This window comes from Bos taurus, chromosome 28, assembly GCF_002263795.3.
Source record: "Bos taurus isolate L1 Dominette 01449 registration number 42190680 breed Hereford chromosome 28, ARS-UCD2.0, whole genome shotgun sequence".
In the NCBI taxonomy this organism is placed as follows: domain Eukaryota; kingdom Metazoa; phylum Chordata; class Mammalia; order Artiodactyla; family Bovidae; genus Bos; species Bos taurus.
This window is the reverse complement of record NC_037355.1, coordinates 28,194,816-28,212,581: the sequence shown is the minus strand read 5'-3', so window position 1 is coordinate 28,212,581 and position 17,766 is coordinate 28,194,816. Positions and strand designations below refer to the sequence as shown.

The 17,766-nt window shown below is 38.3% G+C and overlaps 1 protein-coding gene across 6 annotated transcripts in view; it reads left to right on the top strand.

The window, feature by feature from the left end:
- Nucleotides 1–17,766, top strand: part of ASCC1 (activating signal cointegrator 1 complex subunit 1) — a 109,890-nt gene that overhangs the window by 75,160 nt on the left and 16,964 nt on the right. For all 6 annotated transcript variants that reach the window (XR_816208.4, XM_059882556.1, XM_059882557.1 and 3 more), the window contains one exon: nucleotides 4,540–4,625. Coding sequence is in view for 5 of the 6 variants with exons in the window: in XM_059882556.1 (XP_059738539.1) it covers nucleotides 4,540–4,625 (86 nt within the window). In the remaining variant the exon portion in view is untranslated. The remainder of the gene's footprint in view (nucleotides 1–4,539; nucleotides 4,626–17,766) is intronic.

Below are 17,766 nucleotides of genomic sequence, written 5' to 3'. Positions count from 1 at the left end.
GTGACCACCAAGATCTAATGATATCCCTGGGGTTTGAAGAATGGGCTATCAAAGGATCTCTGACATATCTTTTTTATATCCATTATCTTGTTTTGATGAGTACAGTGGAAGAGGGCAGGATCATATCGTGCATGGGACTGTATAGCTTCTCAAATCTTATACTCTTCTTGCACATAAGGTTGCTAGATGTAGCAAATAAAAATGCAGGATTCCTAAGTAAATTTTAGGTGGACAGTGAATAATTGTTTTAGTGTAACTGTGTCCTAAGGAATGCATGGCAGCTTTTTTTTTTTTTTTTTCAGGAACAAGAGAAGATTAACTAATAAAAGTAAGTGTTAGAGCAGTGATTCTCAACTAGAGGCAGTTTTGTCCTTCCAGAGGACATTCTCTGGAGACACTTGGGTTGTCACAGTTAGGGAAGTGGGAGTGGGTTGATAGTGGCATCTAATGCATAGAGGTTAGGGGTGCTGCTTATCTCTCTCCAATGCACAGGACAAGCCCCTCATAATGAAGAGTTTTTCAGCCCTGCATGTCAGTAGCACCAAGGTTGAGAAACTTTGTGTTAATGTTTTTTTTTTCCCCTCCTGAATCTAAAAGCCTTCATATAAAAATGCCTTGTTTTAACCCTTTATTTGGGATAATAATCTGCATTTTAAAAAGGATTATTTTTCTTCCCATCCCCACCTGCCAAGTGAAAGCTGTCTGGCACATTCAGCATCTATTTGAACAGGAGCTACAAATTCAAGTTATGTGCAGCTTCTTCTTTAAAGCCTGTTGTTCAAAATATACCACCACCAAAACCCCATATATAGGTTTTATTACCTTTGTTAGGACTGACCTTGGTTTTAGAAAGTCTTCATTGGAAGAGGACTTCATTAGGACTCCATTGGAACCCATGAACTATTTAAGATTTATAGTTTAGGACAGTTTTTGTATCCCTTTTTGCCAAAGTACATCTTTTAATTTCTCTCAGATACATACCAGAGATCTCAACTGTAAGGTGGTTTGGTTTGATTAGAGCCATTGTAGGACTGAGAGAGACGTAGCTATCCAATTCTTAGTTCTAGTGTTATGTTTTTTTGATGCTAGATTGTATTTTAAGACTTTTAAAAATAAATTGTTGTCTTTAAATCTTAGTTCAGAGCTCTTACAACTTATTTCATGCCCCATTATTACCTAACCTCAACATAAAAGAGTTGAATTATATAGGAATCTGTTTCTTTTAAATTGTGTGGATCCAGATGTATATTCAGTTGGCACCAGAGCATCATATAGGAAAATATTCTGTGTTGACAGTCTAGTTATCCTTTCCTATTGACAGATATTTTAAATGTAACAGCTTTATTGAGATATAATTCATATAGTATATTATTTATCCATTTAAAGTATATAATTCAGTAATTTTTAGTATAGTGAGTTATGCAGCCTTTACCACAGTACATTTTGAAACATTTTCATCACCCCAGAAAGAAACTCTCTAGTTACTGGCAGTGACTCCCCGTTTCCCCCTTGCCGTTCAGTCCTCGGCACTACCAGTCTACTTTCTGTACAATGAATTTGCCTTTTCTGCGTATTTCACATAAATACTGATAGAATCATGCAATATGGGATCTTCTGTGACTGGCTTCTTTCACTTAGCATAATGTTTATAAGGTTCAGCCATGATACAGTGTCATTCCTTTTTATTACCAAATAATAACCCATTGTATGGACATAGCACATTTTATTTATCCATTCAGCAGTTGATGGACATTTGTATTGTTTCCACTTTTGGGCTATTATGAAAAATGCTGCTGTAAACATGTATGTATTTTTATGTTTTCATTTCTATTAAGTAAATACTGAAGAGTGAAATTGCAGAGTCATGATTAATGCAAAGTTGTAACTTTTTGCGTAACTGCCAGACTGTTTTCCACAGTGGCTGCACCATTTTACATTCCCACAAGCAGTACAATAGCCACCCTGCCTTATCTGCAGGAGATACATTCCAGTGTCCCCAGTGGATACCTGAAACCATATACCAGACATCCTATATTTTTCCTATGCATGAATACCTATGATAAAGTTTAATTCATAAATTAAGTACAGTAAGAGATTAACAACCAATAGTAAAGTAGAAGAATTAAACAATATACTATGATAAAAATTATGTGAATGTTATCTATCTCTCTCAAAATTTCTTCTTGTACAAATTTAATGCCTTTTTCATTTTCACCAAGCACTTACCATGCACGGTGACCATAACTCTTGCGGTTTGAGGTGTAACAGCAAAACTAGTTATGAATTTATTTTTCCTTCATCCCAATTTCATTGATAGATTTGTTCTTACTGTAGATCTTAGCAAACTTTAGCTAAGATTTTTTTTCTTTCCTTATTAAGTCACGAACTTTCACCTTTTCACTTAAAGAAAGCACTTTATGGCTTTTCTTGGGCATCTCCAAATTGCTAGCATCACTATTCTTGTATTTTGAGCCCATGATTAAATAAAATAAGGGTGATTTGAACACAAGCCAGTGCAATACCTTGGCAGTCATTATGATAACCGAGAGAAAGGGGTATGTTGGACAAAGTGATGATACTTCCTGGGTGGGATGGATCACACTGCTCAGAATGGTGCATGATTAAAAACTTAGAAATTGTTTATTTCTGGAATTTTCCATTTAATGTTTTCTGATCTTAGTTGACCATGGGTAACTGAAAAGGTGGAAAGAAGAACCATGAACAAGGAGGGATGCAGTACATCAGGGCTTCAATTTCTCTACATCTTTACCTGCACTTATTATCTGTCTTTTTTGTTATTGCCATCATCTTGAGTGTGAAGTGGTATCTCGTGGTTTTGATCTACATTCCCCTCATGGCTAATGCTATTTACTTATAGATTTTGAACCTGTTAGTAAACATTTCAATCTCCAGATTTCATTACTGCTTTTTTAAATTGACATTTACCTAGTATGAATTTTGCTTTATAAAGTTTCACGTTTTCTTTTAACAGGGGACCTATTTTTACGTTGTGAAAAACTTTGGGCTCTTTATAAGAGAATAGTTCTCATTAGAGAAGTAGTCCTATAGTTACCCAGGTGTAATTCTAATGGACTTTCTAAAATATATTATCTTCCTGGGATTAGCTGTTTGAATATATTTTATCAGTTCTGATGTGCAATCTCCATAGTTACATACAATAAAAGAGTATACTCAAAAGTAGAAATACACATACTTTTAAGTGTCTGTTGGTGGGCAGGAAAAAGTTGGTATTTCAGAAAATATCCTGAGAGTTAAATAATTCTTGAAGATGTTTTGAATTTTATATACCTTGGATACTTCTCTATCTTGTATTTTCTTTTGAAAAGGCTGTTGAATACATTGTTTTGCTTTTTCATAATGGTTATCCTTTTCTTTGATATCCATTTTTTTCCTGCTGTATTTGAAGGACAGCTTTTGGTATAAGCAAGCTAAATTAATACAAGGATTTAGAGCACAGCTTTGATGAGGCTAAGGTCATAGATTTGCAGATTTCTGTGTAGAACATAAGGATACCTTTGATTGGAACTGGAGAGGTTTTTCTCATTTCAGGGGAGTCCTTAAATCAACCCAAACCATGATTATCAGCATTTTTTACTAGTTAATGGGTGAACTTTTATGTATTTAAAAATCTGTACAGCTTATAAGGAATCTTGGGTTTTAGACTGCAGGGAATCTTTGGAAATCACCCACTCTTAACTTCTAACTTTGTAAATGAGGAACTGAAGAGATATAATTTGCCTAAGAATATGGTTTGTTATGTAGTTTATGTACAGTGAGTACGTGGACAATGTTGAATGAATAAATATATACCAAATGAGTTGATGACAGAGCTGAGACTAGTCTCTCGACTATAATAATATGATGTTTTCCCCTCCATGTTAAGTTACTTTCCAGGCTTCCCTCATAGCTCAGTTGGTAAAGAATCCACCTGCAATGGAGGAGAACCCTGTTTGATGCCTGGGTTGGGAAGATCCCCTGGAGAAGGGATAGGCTACCCACTCCAGTATTTTGGGGTTTCCCTTGTGGCTCAACTAATAAAGAATCCGCCTGCAATGCAGGAGACTGGGGCTCGATCCCTGGGTTGGGAAGATCCCCTGGAGAAGGGAAAGGCTAGCCACTCAAGTATTCTGGCCTGGAGAATTCCATGGACAGTCCATGGGGTCGCAAAGAGTCGGACACAACTGAGTGACTTTCACTTCACTTCACTTCACTTGTGGCTCAGCTGGTAAAGAATCTTCTTGCAATGCGGGAGATCTGGGTTCGATCCCTGGGTTGGGAAGATCCCCTGGAGAAGGGAAAGGCTACCCACTCCATTATTTTGGCCTGGAGAATTCCGCAGACTGTATAGACCATGGACTTGCAGAGAGTCGAACACCCAGAGACTTTCACTTTTTCACTGTGTTACTTTCTAGGTAGTACATGAAGGTCTTGCTAGTTGTCCCTGTAGAAATCCAAGAGGAAACAGACAGCTCAATAACCCAAGCTTCTGTTCTAACACTGTCTTTGGAATATTTACAGCTGAAGGCAGGTACAATCTCTACACAGCGGATGGCAAATATATCTTCAAGGAAAGAGAATCATTTGATGGCCGAAACATTTTAAAGGTCAGTACAAATCTGAGTGAATTGGAAATCCTTTGGCATGTGTCCTAAAATAAGGGAGGACAATAAGTTTTCCTTTTAACAGTAAAGTATATTTTTCTTATACTTCCCATGAGGATTATTGACTGAAAGGACTGTTAAATTTCTTTTCATTGTCCTAAAAGAGAAATCTTTTTGACCTGTTAAGGCTGTTGGTGTCTCTTAGAGTACTTAAAGTTGATGATTTAAGAAACAACTATACTATTTGAATCCATAGGAATAAGTTGATTTTAACCTTGTGAGTCTTACTCTGTATTTTACCCTTGAAGGACTGAGTATGCATTTTTTAAGTGAAGAATTGTCTTGTTCTAGTAGATTTTTCTCTTCACCCACAGAGTCACTCTCCAAAGTTCCTGTGTAATCTATTTTTACTCAGGAACAGCCCATGTGCTAAAAAGTAGGTGGTCCATTTCTGACTGTTGAGGATTTGCTTCTGAGTGTTAAATTAACCTATGAAATTTAAATGAAAAGGGTTCTTCAGGATTGCATTATCTTTCTCCCACAGACCACATTCTATAACATCCACAGTTTAGGCCCTCTCTGTCAGGTTAACATGCCATTGTGCCTCTGGGAAAAGGGAAACATAAGTTGATATCAAAGGAAAGGTTTTTGATTCTTCATTTTACTTGTTCTATAATGGTTTGGGTCATGTATTTTCAAGGCCATGGGTGTTTTTTGGAGCTGGGAGGGAGAGGATGTAAATAATAAAACTTCAGAGCAAGCTCTAGCTTTAGAAATGTTTTTTTCTTTTTCCTCCATTCCTTTATCTTGTCACTTGACAGATTTCTTGCCAAATGCCTAATGTGACCCCATTGCCTCTAATTAATGACATCACTCTTCAGCAGCTGCAAGCTTCTCATTGCAGAGCCTAGCAGAGCAATGGCAGCATTCTCTTTAGGCAGGCATTCCAGCTCCCACATTACAGAGCTTTGTTGATTCCTTCTTTTCCTTGATACCTTTCCTCTCTTTGAATAGTTTTATTTTCAGAGTAGTTCTGGTAGCTTCAGTTTGAGTGGCAGGTTGCTAATGAATTCAGTTGCAGTTAACTTTTTTCCCAGGCCACAGCTTTATTGTGATATGAATCTCTTTCCTCCTCTAGCTCATTTCCTGAGGCTTTTAAAATAATAGCATTAATTATTTTGCTTTCTTTGTTACTGCTAATTTGATAAAGAAAGAAGCTAGATGAATGGGGAAAGAAATCTGTTGGAATGACTCAAGCCAACTTGGTTTCTTTGAAATTAGAATTAAGCCCAAAAGGTATAAGGTATATTGATGCAAGTTGCGGGTGAGGTGCTTTGACATCTGTAAGAAGGAGGTAACCACAGGTAGCCTGAGAAGTGGCTGTATGAACAGTATGGGTCTCTTGTTTGGTATTTAACTTCTCTCATTCTGGAAAGTCAGTTTTCCATTTAAAGATGCTTGACTTGGAAATCTTTCTAACCCACCCCAATGATAACATGGCCATAGCTCCCTCTAGTGTTGACAAAGCTTGCTGTAATAGTTGTACCCTTACTGTTTAATGCCTAATTGGAGTTTTAGAACTGGGCCCAGCGAGGTTCTTGCAAACTATTTAGTCCAGTTCCTCATTTTACTCTCTAAGGGTGCAAGATCCAGTATGGTTAAAGTGACTTGTCAAAGGTTATTGCTAGATAGTAGCAGAGTTTGAATCAGAAAAAAAGATTTAAAACTCACAAATTAGCTTTTCTACCTTCTTCATAAAGATGCTCAGTGTTTAGGCAGAGATCAGTAGATACTTGAAATTGGGCCTCTCCGTTTGAAATGTGATAATATCTGACTGGACATAAATGTTGGGGCAGTGGATATGCCAGTTAGTCTAAAACTGGCAAATTAACAATTAGACTTTTGAGGTGAATGTAATACTAACACCAACAGAAATACTGACTGTGTGCTATCTGTCAGACCATGTGCTCTGCAGATAAAACAGTCATTATGATACAGTCCCTACCTTCCAGGAGCTTCCTATCTTTGAGAGATACAGCAGATTAATAGGCAGTATTTTAATATATAGTATAAAATGATGGGAGCAGATTATGAGATGGAGGAAGAGAAGTACCTTTGAACACAGTTCCTTTGAACACAAGTAGTTGTAACAAAATATCTTTTGATAGAATCTATAACATATTATTTTTAATCATTAGTTCCAGAAAATATAATCTTTCACTTATATTTAATCAAAGGAATTAACTTTTCTTTGAGAATAAAGATAAAATGTAGCATCCAACACTGATTCCCCAGACATATAAGAGGTAATAGCTATATTTATAAAGTAGCTATAGCAGTGCACTTTTTTGGAATTACAAGTCTTTCTCAATTAGAATATGAAAACACATGGCCCCTGAATCCCTGGCAAAAAAAAAAAGCAAGAGATTAAAAAAGCCTATGGATTATATATGTAGTTTTTGTACCACATATAATTATTATGTTCAGAAAGGAAAAAAAATCACTTTCACTAACAAGATAGGAACTGACTTGGAGTAAACAGAAAGGTTAACAGCATTGGTTGTTAAGGAGCCCAAGTATATGTGCGCAGCATATTGACAGCTACACAGGTCAAGGATCAGGAATGCTGGTGATGGGAAGCAGCCTTGGAAAAAAATCAACTTCATCTGCTATTCAAAGAGAAACAAAACGAGAATGAGAGTCATTGCTCATTGCTGTAAGAATTTAATGAGTAACAGCCAATTGCTATTCTACTCCATGAAGAGAATTGGTCCTTTTGATTCAGTGCAATATTATGTGTTCTGGATGCCTTAATAAGAAAAAAAAAGATCTCCAATGACTTTTGGAGGTAGAAGCTATGTTTTTGTTTTGTATAGCTCTTTTGAGAGTTCTTGCAGCTATTATAGACTAGTATCTGATTATTCCTTGTTAAAATAAGAATTTTATTATTCTAAGAAGGACTTTGAAAGAAGAACTGACAACTAGAGAATCATTCCCTTGTGTTTTTCAAACCAGAAAAGCAATGTATTTAGTAGTGGTAGTTTTTTATGAAAGACTGACAGATGGCTCTGAAAGGAGGATGTACATGCGAGTGAAGACGACCTCGGCCTCATTAATAGGATAGTGTGCTGTCAGAGTTTCCATTTCTCATCTAAGAGATAGGAGCGAAGATGTGGTTTGGTTATCTGTAACGCAGTGATAAGCTTGTAAATGGAGAAATCATGCTGACCTAAAAACATTCTGCCAGGAAATAACTGCTCCCTCACTAGCTAGAAGTAGGATAGTCATTGACTGCCAGCTTCTGGAGGGAGAAGTGGTCTTAGTTGTTGGGGGCCAGCGTGAGGCGCTCCGCCCATGGCAAAGGTCATGAGGAAGGAGGCTCGACATACGCAAAGGCGGGATCGAGCCTCAGGAGTCCCCCTGGAAATTCTTGAGCATCTACCCCCATAACCAGAGCCTGCCTACTTTACTACTTTGTGCTCTCCCCTACACCTCTGACTTTACGGGGGGCTGTCCCCCACCACCTCTTTCGGAGAAGGAGTTAACTTAGAGCTCCAGTTAATAATAATTCCTGGGCGTGATAGGAGTGTTTCAACCTACAAACTCCTCTGAAGGTTCTCTAGCCTGCCTGACAGGCTTGTCCGGCCACATGTGATTGCTCACAGCCTCCCAACCGTGAGAGGCACGAGATGCTTTAAACCTTCTAAAAACAGGTTCTTTAGAGAAGTTAGAAAATTATTAGTATAAGTATAGTGGGCTGATTATAAATTGTGTTGGTGACGGGTTTTTCATTTGTTGAGCCAGTGTTTACTGCTAAGTCTCCATTTCCCCTGCCCTTATACACATTAATGAATATATAGAAGAAATAAGTATTAACCTTTGCTATAAATCACGTTAGACCTTAGGCCAAGTAAATTCTTTCCTTAACTAAAACCCACTACACCCTCACCCTATAGGAATGTAACTTTATTTGAGTGACATCTGTTTTAAGAATAATCACCCCTGGAGAAATAAGTGTTGACTGACCGCTGTCACAAGGAGAGGGTCGTAAATTGTCAGCAGGGCCCCCTGGCCAGAAGATGATGTAACACCCCTAAGACCTCTGTATACATTTGTGTGAAGCACCTGACTTTAATAAAAGTCAGGACTGCTATCCCCACGTGACTTTTGTATAACGTCTCAGTGTATAAAAACAGACTCTGGAAAATAAAGAATTGGGATCAGTTCCTCGAAAGACTGGTCTCCCCATGTCGCTCTCTCTCTCACTCTGGCTGAGTCTCCATCTGGAGCGCGGAACCCCCCAAGCTTACTAATTTTGCCTGGGCTTCTAAGATCCGACCGGGGAGGCCTCAGTGTCTCCTCTCCTTCGGGAGAACGGAAGGACGCCTGCGGCCTACGTAAGTGGTGCAAGCTTCTTGTCTTGAAGTTTTATTGGTCTCCTGCGTAAACCAAGCTACTCAGCCTCTTTTCTCCACTGAATTTTCCTACTGAGCTATCCTCATTCTATTACTCTTTACATCTCTAATTAATGTCTAATTGAAGCTATTGTATCCTGATCCTCGCCGACGCTGTCTCCCCTTCCAATACCCTGGATCAGCTGGGGCTGGACCCCGGCACTTAGTGGCAGTCTTGTTTGGGGGACCTATGAAATGCCCTTATGCAGTTGAATCAGTATTCTAAGACTATGCTCTCAGCAGATTGAATAGGGGTGCAGTTTTCACTTTCATGCATTGGAGAAGGAAATGGCAACCCACTCCAGTGTTCTTGCCTGGAGAATCCCAGGGACGGAGAGCCTGGTGGGCTGCCGTCTATGGGGTCGCACAGAGTTGGACACGACTAAAGCAACTTAGCAGCAGCAGCAGAATGTACTGTAGGTCCAAAAGCAAAGGACAAAAGTGCCATTTCTTTAGATACTTAAAAATCCTGGAGCATATAAACCAAGTAAAAAGCACATGTGTTTCCATTTTATATATAAGAATATTTAAATTTAGAGAAAGAGGGAATTGTCAGTATTTTACTATATTAATATTTAATAGTACTTTACCTGAGAATATGATTTAAATCTAGCTAGCTACATTGAGAGTTTTCTTGAAATATGTAAATAAGAGTGACTCAAGTATTTCATTCAGTTTTGCTCTTTTTCCATCTCTGGCTCTTAAAGTATTTAAGAGGACAGTAGAATGAATACATTTAAATGAGTGCTTTATTTAGTTTTTGTTACTTAGGGAAGTTTCTATAAGGAAGATGTTTAAAAATGCATGCTATTTATTCTCTTGGTAGAAGTGCACAAACATATATGTACTTTTAAACAAATAATCATAAAGTGAACAATGTAACTAACTACCAAGGTCCAAAAGCAGAATGTGCCTCACATGCCCCTCCCTGGCCAACTCTGTGGTCTGTTTGTCTTAAGGTAACAAAGGCACAATTAAGTTCCTAAACACTGTTAGTGAAGAGCTTTGTTTTCAATGATTACTTTGTTTTGGAGTATTAGAAGAATACTGAAAAAAGGAATACATTTTTATTCTTTCAAGGGAAGAGAGATTAGATTGAGAACTCAGTCATGATTTTTTTTAAGAATATATTAATGACTACAAAGGAAGACAAGCATTTAGAAAGTATATTATTTCTGAGGAAGAAAAGATTGTGTTTTTTTCTTATCCAATTCAGTACTAAGCTGTATTACATACTGTTCCTGAAAATTACTCCTTAGTCTTGTGGTTCATCTTTAGAACTTTTTCCTCAAACTTACCTTTTTCAGAAAGCCTGTCCTTGAAAATCTATCACTAAATGTTTCATTGCACTATTACATCAGTATTAATAACAGCAAATTGAATGTAGAAAGAAGTTGTTCTCATTACCACCACAGCTGTGGTAGTATTTTTGCTACCTGATATTTCTGTGACTTGAAATTTTAATTTTATTTAAGTAGAATCACTAAGCAGATGCCACTTTCTCTTTAAGCTGTTCATGCTTATACACCATGGACACTTACTAACTTCACTGTGCTTGGACATCCTAATATTTTGTAATAGCTTTTATCCATACATTGAAAGCAATCACATTGTTCTTGACAATCATGTAAAATAGGCATCTTGTTAGAGGAACAAGTGTACAACTTTCTGAAGAATTTCACTTGGAAAATGAAAATGAGATGCTGTGGAAAAGGTTTCTGTCAGAAGAGAGTTCATAGAAATAACATATATACCCACATATGTATATATTCAATTAAGGTTTAGAAAATAATGTCAAGGAAATCTCTGACAGTGTGGAGAGAGACAGAAAATATGAGGGAAAAAATCTGATGAAGAGGATCCTCAAGCAGTGCAAAAATTAACTGTTAGGATTCTTAAGGGGAGAACATAGACCTTGGAGTCTTGAAGTTGGATGAGAGCCCCAGGACTGGTAGTGTTTCCAGGGACTTGGCAATAGTAAAGAAAAAAAAAAAAAAAAACCTCTCTGGAAGAAAGTCTCATCACTCTCTGCCTAAAAATATTCTTCCAAAGAATTTTTGCCCCCCAAATGTCCAACACACAAATAACTAGGCATATGAGGAAATAACCCACCATGAGCAAACAGACATCCAGAACTCATAGACATGAAATAACTAAAATTATCATCAGACTTTGGCTAAAAATAACTTTTTTCTAATCAGGTAATTGGAAACTATTGCAAACAAAAAGTGATGTAGCAGTTTTGAAAAAGAACCAATTAGAAATACTAGAACTGTGAAATACTAGAACCATGAAACTGTGTAAGTGAACGTAAGAGCTCAGTGGATGGATTTGGCAGCAAATTAGATACGGCTGCAGAGGGAAATAGTGACCTAGAAATTATATCAGAAAATATCCAGCATGTTACATTTGCAGAGAGGAAAAGTAAAAATTACAGATAAGAGAAAAAGAGGCATATAGGAGAGAATGAGACATCCTAACACACATTTAATTTGAATCCCAGAAGGAGAGGAGAGAGAGAATGGGCCAAAGCTGATGAAAGACATCAACCTACAGATTAAAGAAGCCAAGTGAATTCCAGTTTTGTTGAGTGAGCTGATATTGCACTTTTCTTTCCTACAACTTGTGACTGAATCATGGACAGCATTAACTAAACTACTTAGACCCCAGCACTTTTTAAATTGAATGTCCAGAATTCGTTGGCAGTATCCACATTACAAAGGACAAAAACCAGGAAATCAACAGAAGAATGCTTTGATTAAAGTTGTTATTTTAATTTTTTTTTAAAGGATAAAAGGTATCCAGGAATTCTTTTTACAGTTTTTGTAACTTTCTGCAAGACTGAAACTTCATCGACATACAAAATTTTTAAACTAAAAAAACAGCAAGGAAAGAGAAGGGAAATAGGACACTGCCGTTTGTTATAGTTGTTTTTGTTTTTTTCTTAAGAAAATTTGCTGAAGTCTTTCCTGTGTTTTGTTCAGCATTTAGGATAGATGCAACTTTTATTAATTCTTGATCTTACCACAAAATTTGGCCCGTTTAATTTCAAAGGGTATTAGAATTTAATGTAAGAAACAGCTTCCTGAATAGGGTGTCTCATATTGAGCAAGCTCCTAATAAGGTAGTGAAAGTGAAAGATACGACTTTCACTAAAATGTTTTTTGTTTTATTTAAGAAAATAGTGTATATCTCTATAAAGCCATTCTTCCCACCAGCATCCCTTTCAGGCTTTTCCCTACTTAATTCCATGAAACCTATCTGTCAGCTCTATCATTACACTGAAACAGCAGGATAAAAAAGTCAGCAACAGCCCCCATTTGTCCTGTGCCTTGACCTACTTTTATTTTTCCCAGTAACCACATTGAGAATTTTAAGCCCTTTTCTCTTTCAAATGTTCTCTTCTCTTGGCTTCACTGGCATTTGGTTCTTGCTGGTTTTTTCCCTTTTTCTAGATATGCCTTTTTTTTTTTTTTTAATTCATTGGCTTATATGGCTAGGTCCTGAAGTTTTGTCCTTATCTCTCACTTTTACTGCAGTCTTGTTCTATCCAAATCCCACTCATTCTTCAGAGTCCTATACAGATGTTACGTCCTCTCTAATGGTGAGGGCCATCCCAGTCAGTGGCAAGCTTCCAGCTCTCAGTGCCTTGCCTCCACCCCTTACTTTGTGCAGAAACTGTCAGTGCTTAGCCATGTCTCTTGTGCTGGCAGGCATTCAGGGAGCTAAAACTGTTTTCTACAAAGATCAGAAACCTGTAAATTTCTGTTGATTTTTCTTTTCAAAAAAGAAAAGAAAAAGGTTTTGTTTGACGAAGGGGGTGTTTTTTGCCCCATACTTGAAATTGTAAACTCTCAGGAGTCAGCAAGCTATGGTCTAAGGACCAAATTTGCCCTGTTACCTGTTTCGTTGTGTGGCCCTCAAACTATGAATAGTGTTTCTAGTTTTTTAATGGTTGAAAAAAATTAAAAGAAGAATAATAGTTCATGACATGTAAAAATTATATGAAATTCTAATATCAGGGTCTCTAAGTAAAATTTTATTGGAGCACAGCAATCTTCCTTTATTTATCCACTGACTGCGTTTGTGCCACAGCGCCATAGTTAAGTAGTTGTGACGACAGAGTATGGCTATTTCATTCTTTGTATGTATGTTTATACACGTATGGGACTTCCCAGGTGGATCAGTGGTAAAGAATCTGCCTACAATGCAGAGACTCAGATTTGATCCCTGAATCTGGAAGATCCCCTGGAGAAGGAAGTAGCAACCCACTGTAGTATTCTCGTCTGGGAAATCCCCATGGACAGAGGAGTCTGGGGGTGCTACATACAGTCCATAGGTTTGTAAAAAGAGTCGGACATGACTTAGCAAGTAAACAACAGCAACTTGAACCTTTATGGAAAAAGTTTGTTGACCCCTGTCTTAAAGGTTAGTATTTAGTTTAATTTTTTTTTAAATTTCACCCAATGTCCTTCCTGCTTTATGATTAGATATGTGCTCATATTTAATAGGCACTCAAGATATATTTTGGAGAAGGCAATGGCACCCCACTCCAGTACTCTTGCCTGGAAAATCCCATGGATGGAGGAGCCTGGTAGGCTGCAGTCCATGGGGTTGCTAAGAGTCGGACACGACTGAGCAACTTCACTTTCACTTTTCACTTTCATGCATTGGAGAAGGAAATGGCAACCCACTCCATTGTTCTTGCCTGGAGAATCCCAGGGACGGGGGAGCCTGGTGGGCTGCTGTCTATGGGGTCGCACAGAGTCGGACACGACTAAAGTGACTTAGCAGCAGCAGCAAGATATATTGGTAGGCTGCAGTCCATGGGGTCGCTAAGGGTCGGACACGACTGAGCAACTTCACTTTCACTTTTCACTTTCATGCATTGGAGAAGGAAATGGCAACCCACTCCAGTGTTCTTGCCTAGAGAATCCCAGGGATGGGGGAACCTGGTGGGCTGCTGTCTATGGGGTCGCACAGAGTCGGACATGACTGAAGTGACTTAGCAGCAGCAGCAGCAACAGCAAGATATATTATTGCCAAATTCAGACTGAAATTGAAGAAAGTGGTGAAAACCACTAGACCATTCAGGTATGACCTACATCAAATCCCTTATGACTATACAGTGGGAGTGAGAAATAGATTTAAGGGACTAGATCTGATAGCGTACCTGATGAACTATGGATGAAGGTTCATGACATTGTACAGGAGACAGGAATCAAGACCATCCCCACGAAAAAGAAATGCAAGAAAAGTAACATGGCTGTCTGAGGAGGCCTTACAAATAGCTGTGAAAGGAAGGGAAGCGAAAAGCAAAGGAGAAAAGGAAAGATATAAGCATCTGAATGCAGAGTTCCAAAGAATAGCAAGGAGAGATAAGAAAGCCTTCCTCAGCAATCAGTGCAAAGAAATAGAGGAAAACAACATAATGGGAAAGACTAGAGATCTGTTCAAGAAAATTAGAAAAACCAAGGGAACATTTCATGCAAAGATGGGCTCAATAAAGGACAGAAATGGTATGGACCTATCTGAAGCAGAAGACATTAAGAAGAAGGGCAAGAATACACAGAAGAACTGTACAAAAAAGATCTTCGTGACCCAGATAATCACGATGGTGTGATCACTCACCTAGAGCCAGACATCCTGGAATATGAAGTCAAGTGGGCCTTAGGAAGCATCACTACAAACAAAGCTAGTGGAGGTGATGGAATCACAGTTGAGCTATTTCAAATCCTGAAAGATGATGCTGTGAAAGTGCTGCACTCAGTATGCCAGCAAATTTGGGAAACTCAGCAGTGGCCAGTTTTCATTCCAATCCCAAAGAAAGGCAATGCCAAAGAATGTTCAAACTACCGCACAATTGCACTCATCTCACATGCTAGTAAAGTAATGCTCAAAATTCTCCAAGCCAGGCTTAAGCAATACGTGAACCATGAACTTCCAGATGTTCAAGCTGGTTTTAGAACAGGCATAGGAACAAGACATCAAACTGCCAACATCCGCTGGATCATCGAAAAAGCAAGAGAGTTCCAGAAAAACATCTATTTCTGCTTTATTGACTCTGCCAAAGCCTTTGACTGTGTGGATCACAATAAACTGTAGAAAATTCTGAAAGAGATGGGAATACCAGACCACCTGACCTGCCTCTTGAGAAACCTATATGCAGATCAGGAAGCAACAGTTAGAACTGGACATGGAACAACAGACTGGTTCCAAATAGGAAAAAGAGTACATCAAGGCTGTATATTGTCACCGTGCTTATTTAACTTCTATGCAGAGGACATCATGAGAAACGCTGGGCTGGAAGAAGCACAAGCTGGAATCAAGATTGCCAGGAGAAATATCATAACCTCAGATATGCAGATGACACCACCCTTATGGAAGAACGTGAAGAGGAACTGAAGAGCCTCTTGATGAAAGTGAAAGAGGAGAGTGAAAAAGTTGGCTTAAAGCTCAACATTCAGAAAACAAAGATCATGGCATCCGGTCCCATCACTTCATGGGAAATAGATGGGGAAACAGTGGAAACAGTGTCAGACTCTATTTTTTTGGGCTCCGAAATCACTGCAGATAGTGACTGCAGCCATAAAATTAAAAGACGCTTACTCCTTGGAAGGAAAGTTATGACCAACCTAGACAGCATATTAAAAAGCAGAGACATTACTTTGCCAACAAAGGTCCGTCTAGTCAAGGCTTTGGTTTTTCCAGTGGTCATGTATGGATGTGAGAGTTGGACTATAAAGAAAGCTGAGCGCCGAAGAATTGATGCTTTTGAACTGTGGTGTTGGAGAAGACTCTTGAGAGTCCCTTGGACTGCAAGGAGATCCAACCAGTCCATCCTAAAGGAGATCAGTCCTGGGTGTTCATTGGAAGGACTGATGTTGAAGCTGAAACTCCAGTGCTTTGGCCACCTGATGCGAAGAGCTGACTCATTTGAAAAGACCCTGATGCTGGGGAAGATTGAGGGTAGGAGGAGAAGGTTGGATGAGATGGTTGGATGGCATCATTGACTCGATGGACATGGGTTTGGGTGGAATCCGGGAGTTGGTGATGGACAGGGAGGCCTGACCTGCTGTGGTTTGTGGGTTCGCAAAGAGTCGGACACGACTGAGCGACTGAACTGACTGACAAGATATATTATTTATGTCATAAGTATTGAGTTAACAGCCGTCAATCCTATTGCATTTTTGTTAACTCTTTTCAAGCAAATATTTTTTAAAAATTAGTTTATTAAATTGCAGAAAAGAGAGCCCAGAGTCACAATCCTCTGTTGATAAGTTTATTTTCCAGTTAAATTTGACTGTAACTTTATTACTTCACATCAGCAAAGTTCAGCTGATAGGAATAATTTTGAGCTTGAATTTACACTTAAATTTCTTTTATTTCAAAATACATCCAAAATTAGTCTTGTGTTTGTCTGTGAAAGTGAAAAAGTGAATGTATTAGTCACTTTTCGTGTCCAGCTCTTTGCAACCCCATGTACTATAGTCTACCAGGCTCCTCTCTCCATGGAATTTTCCAGGCAAGAATACTGGAGTGGGTAGCCATTCCCTTCTGCAGGGGATTTTTCTGACCCAGCAATTGAACCCAGGTCTCCTGCATTTCAGGCAGGTTGTTTAGTGTCTGAGCCACCAAGGAAGCCCATTGTGTACACTGATTAACTTGAAACATGAACAGTGATTTCTTTCACATTTTCATTTATGCCTTATTGCAGAATGTATTAATAAAAAATATTGAATGAAGAGTAAATGCCAGTGAACTTTTACGTAAATCAGTCCCAAATATATTACTAGCATGACTATCAGAAAAATGTGACATATAGGAAGGAACCTGTGATAAGACACCTTGCCACAATATGGCCTCTCTTGCTTTGCTGTGTTAGTGATAAAGTGTGGCTCAGCCTTCATTCTTGATGATTACAGAATGAAACTTAAGCAAATGGGAGATGTAAGAAATCATTAGGGGCTTTTCATATTTTGCTAGTAATAGAAATAATATGTTTTATGTTAAAAATCTGAAAGGCTTCTGCCAAGTGATAGGCGCATCAGATATATAAGGAAAAGTACAGTTTGAAGCGCTTCAATTTGGTTTGGTACATTTCTTGTTTTAGATTATTAGGTTGGGGGCAGGGGGACAATTTAAATCCAAGTAGGATTTCACCAAAACTTATCATCTGAATTTGCTTCATGTGTCACTTTGCCTGGAAAGTGAAGTCTTAAAACACTAATGAGGGCACCCAAAAATATGACTGTCAGTGAGGCAAAACCGTTCTTAAAATGAAACTGGAAAACAAGCTCTTAGCTGATTTTGACAGAGCCAGCATCCATTCTAGAAAGATGCACCCTCCCTGGTCTGTTGCTGTCTGTTTATACAAGATGTTTTTTCCTCCCTTCACTCTCTTTTGAATTTCTGTTTATTGGCTGTTCGTCTTTGCCATGGTTCTGGGATACTTCATGCCTTGTCTTGGCTCAGGCAGGGAATGACAGGTTTGGAAAGCCTAACCTATGTGATGACAAGAAATAGGAGAAGACAGTGAGAGTAGAAAGTAATTATTTGGTTAAAATTACTTTTCTTAAAATCGCTTCTGTGTTTTATCAGAATGAAAAATATTTTATTGAATCCCTCCTCAATGTAAAACACTAAGCTACTGTTTGCTGTATTTCTGGGAGATGGGGACAGATATTCAG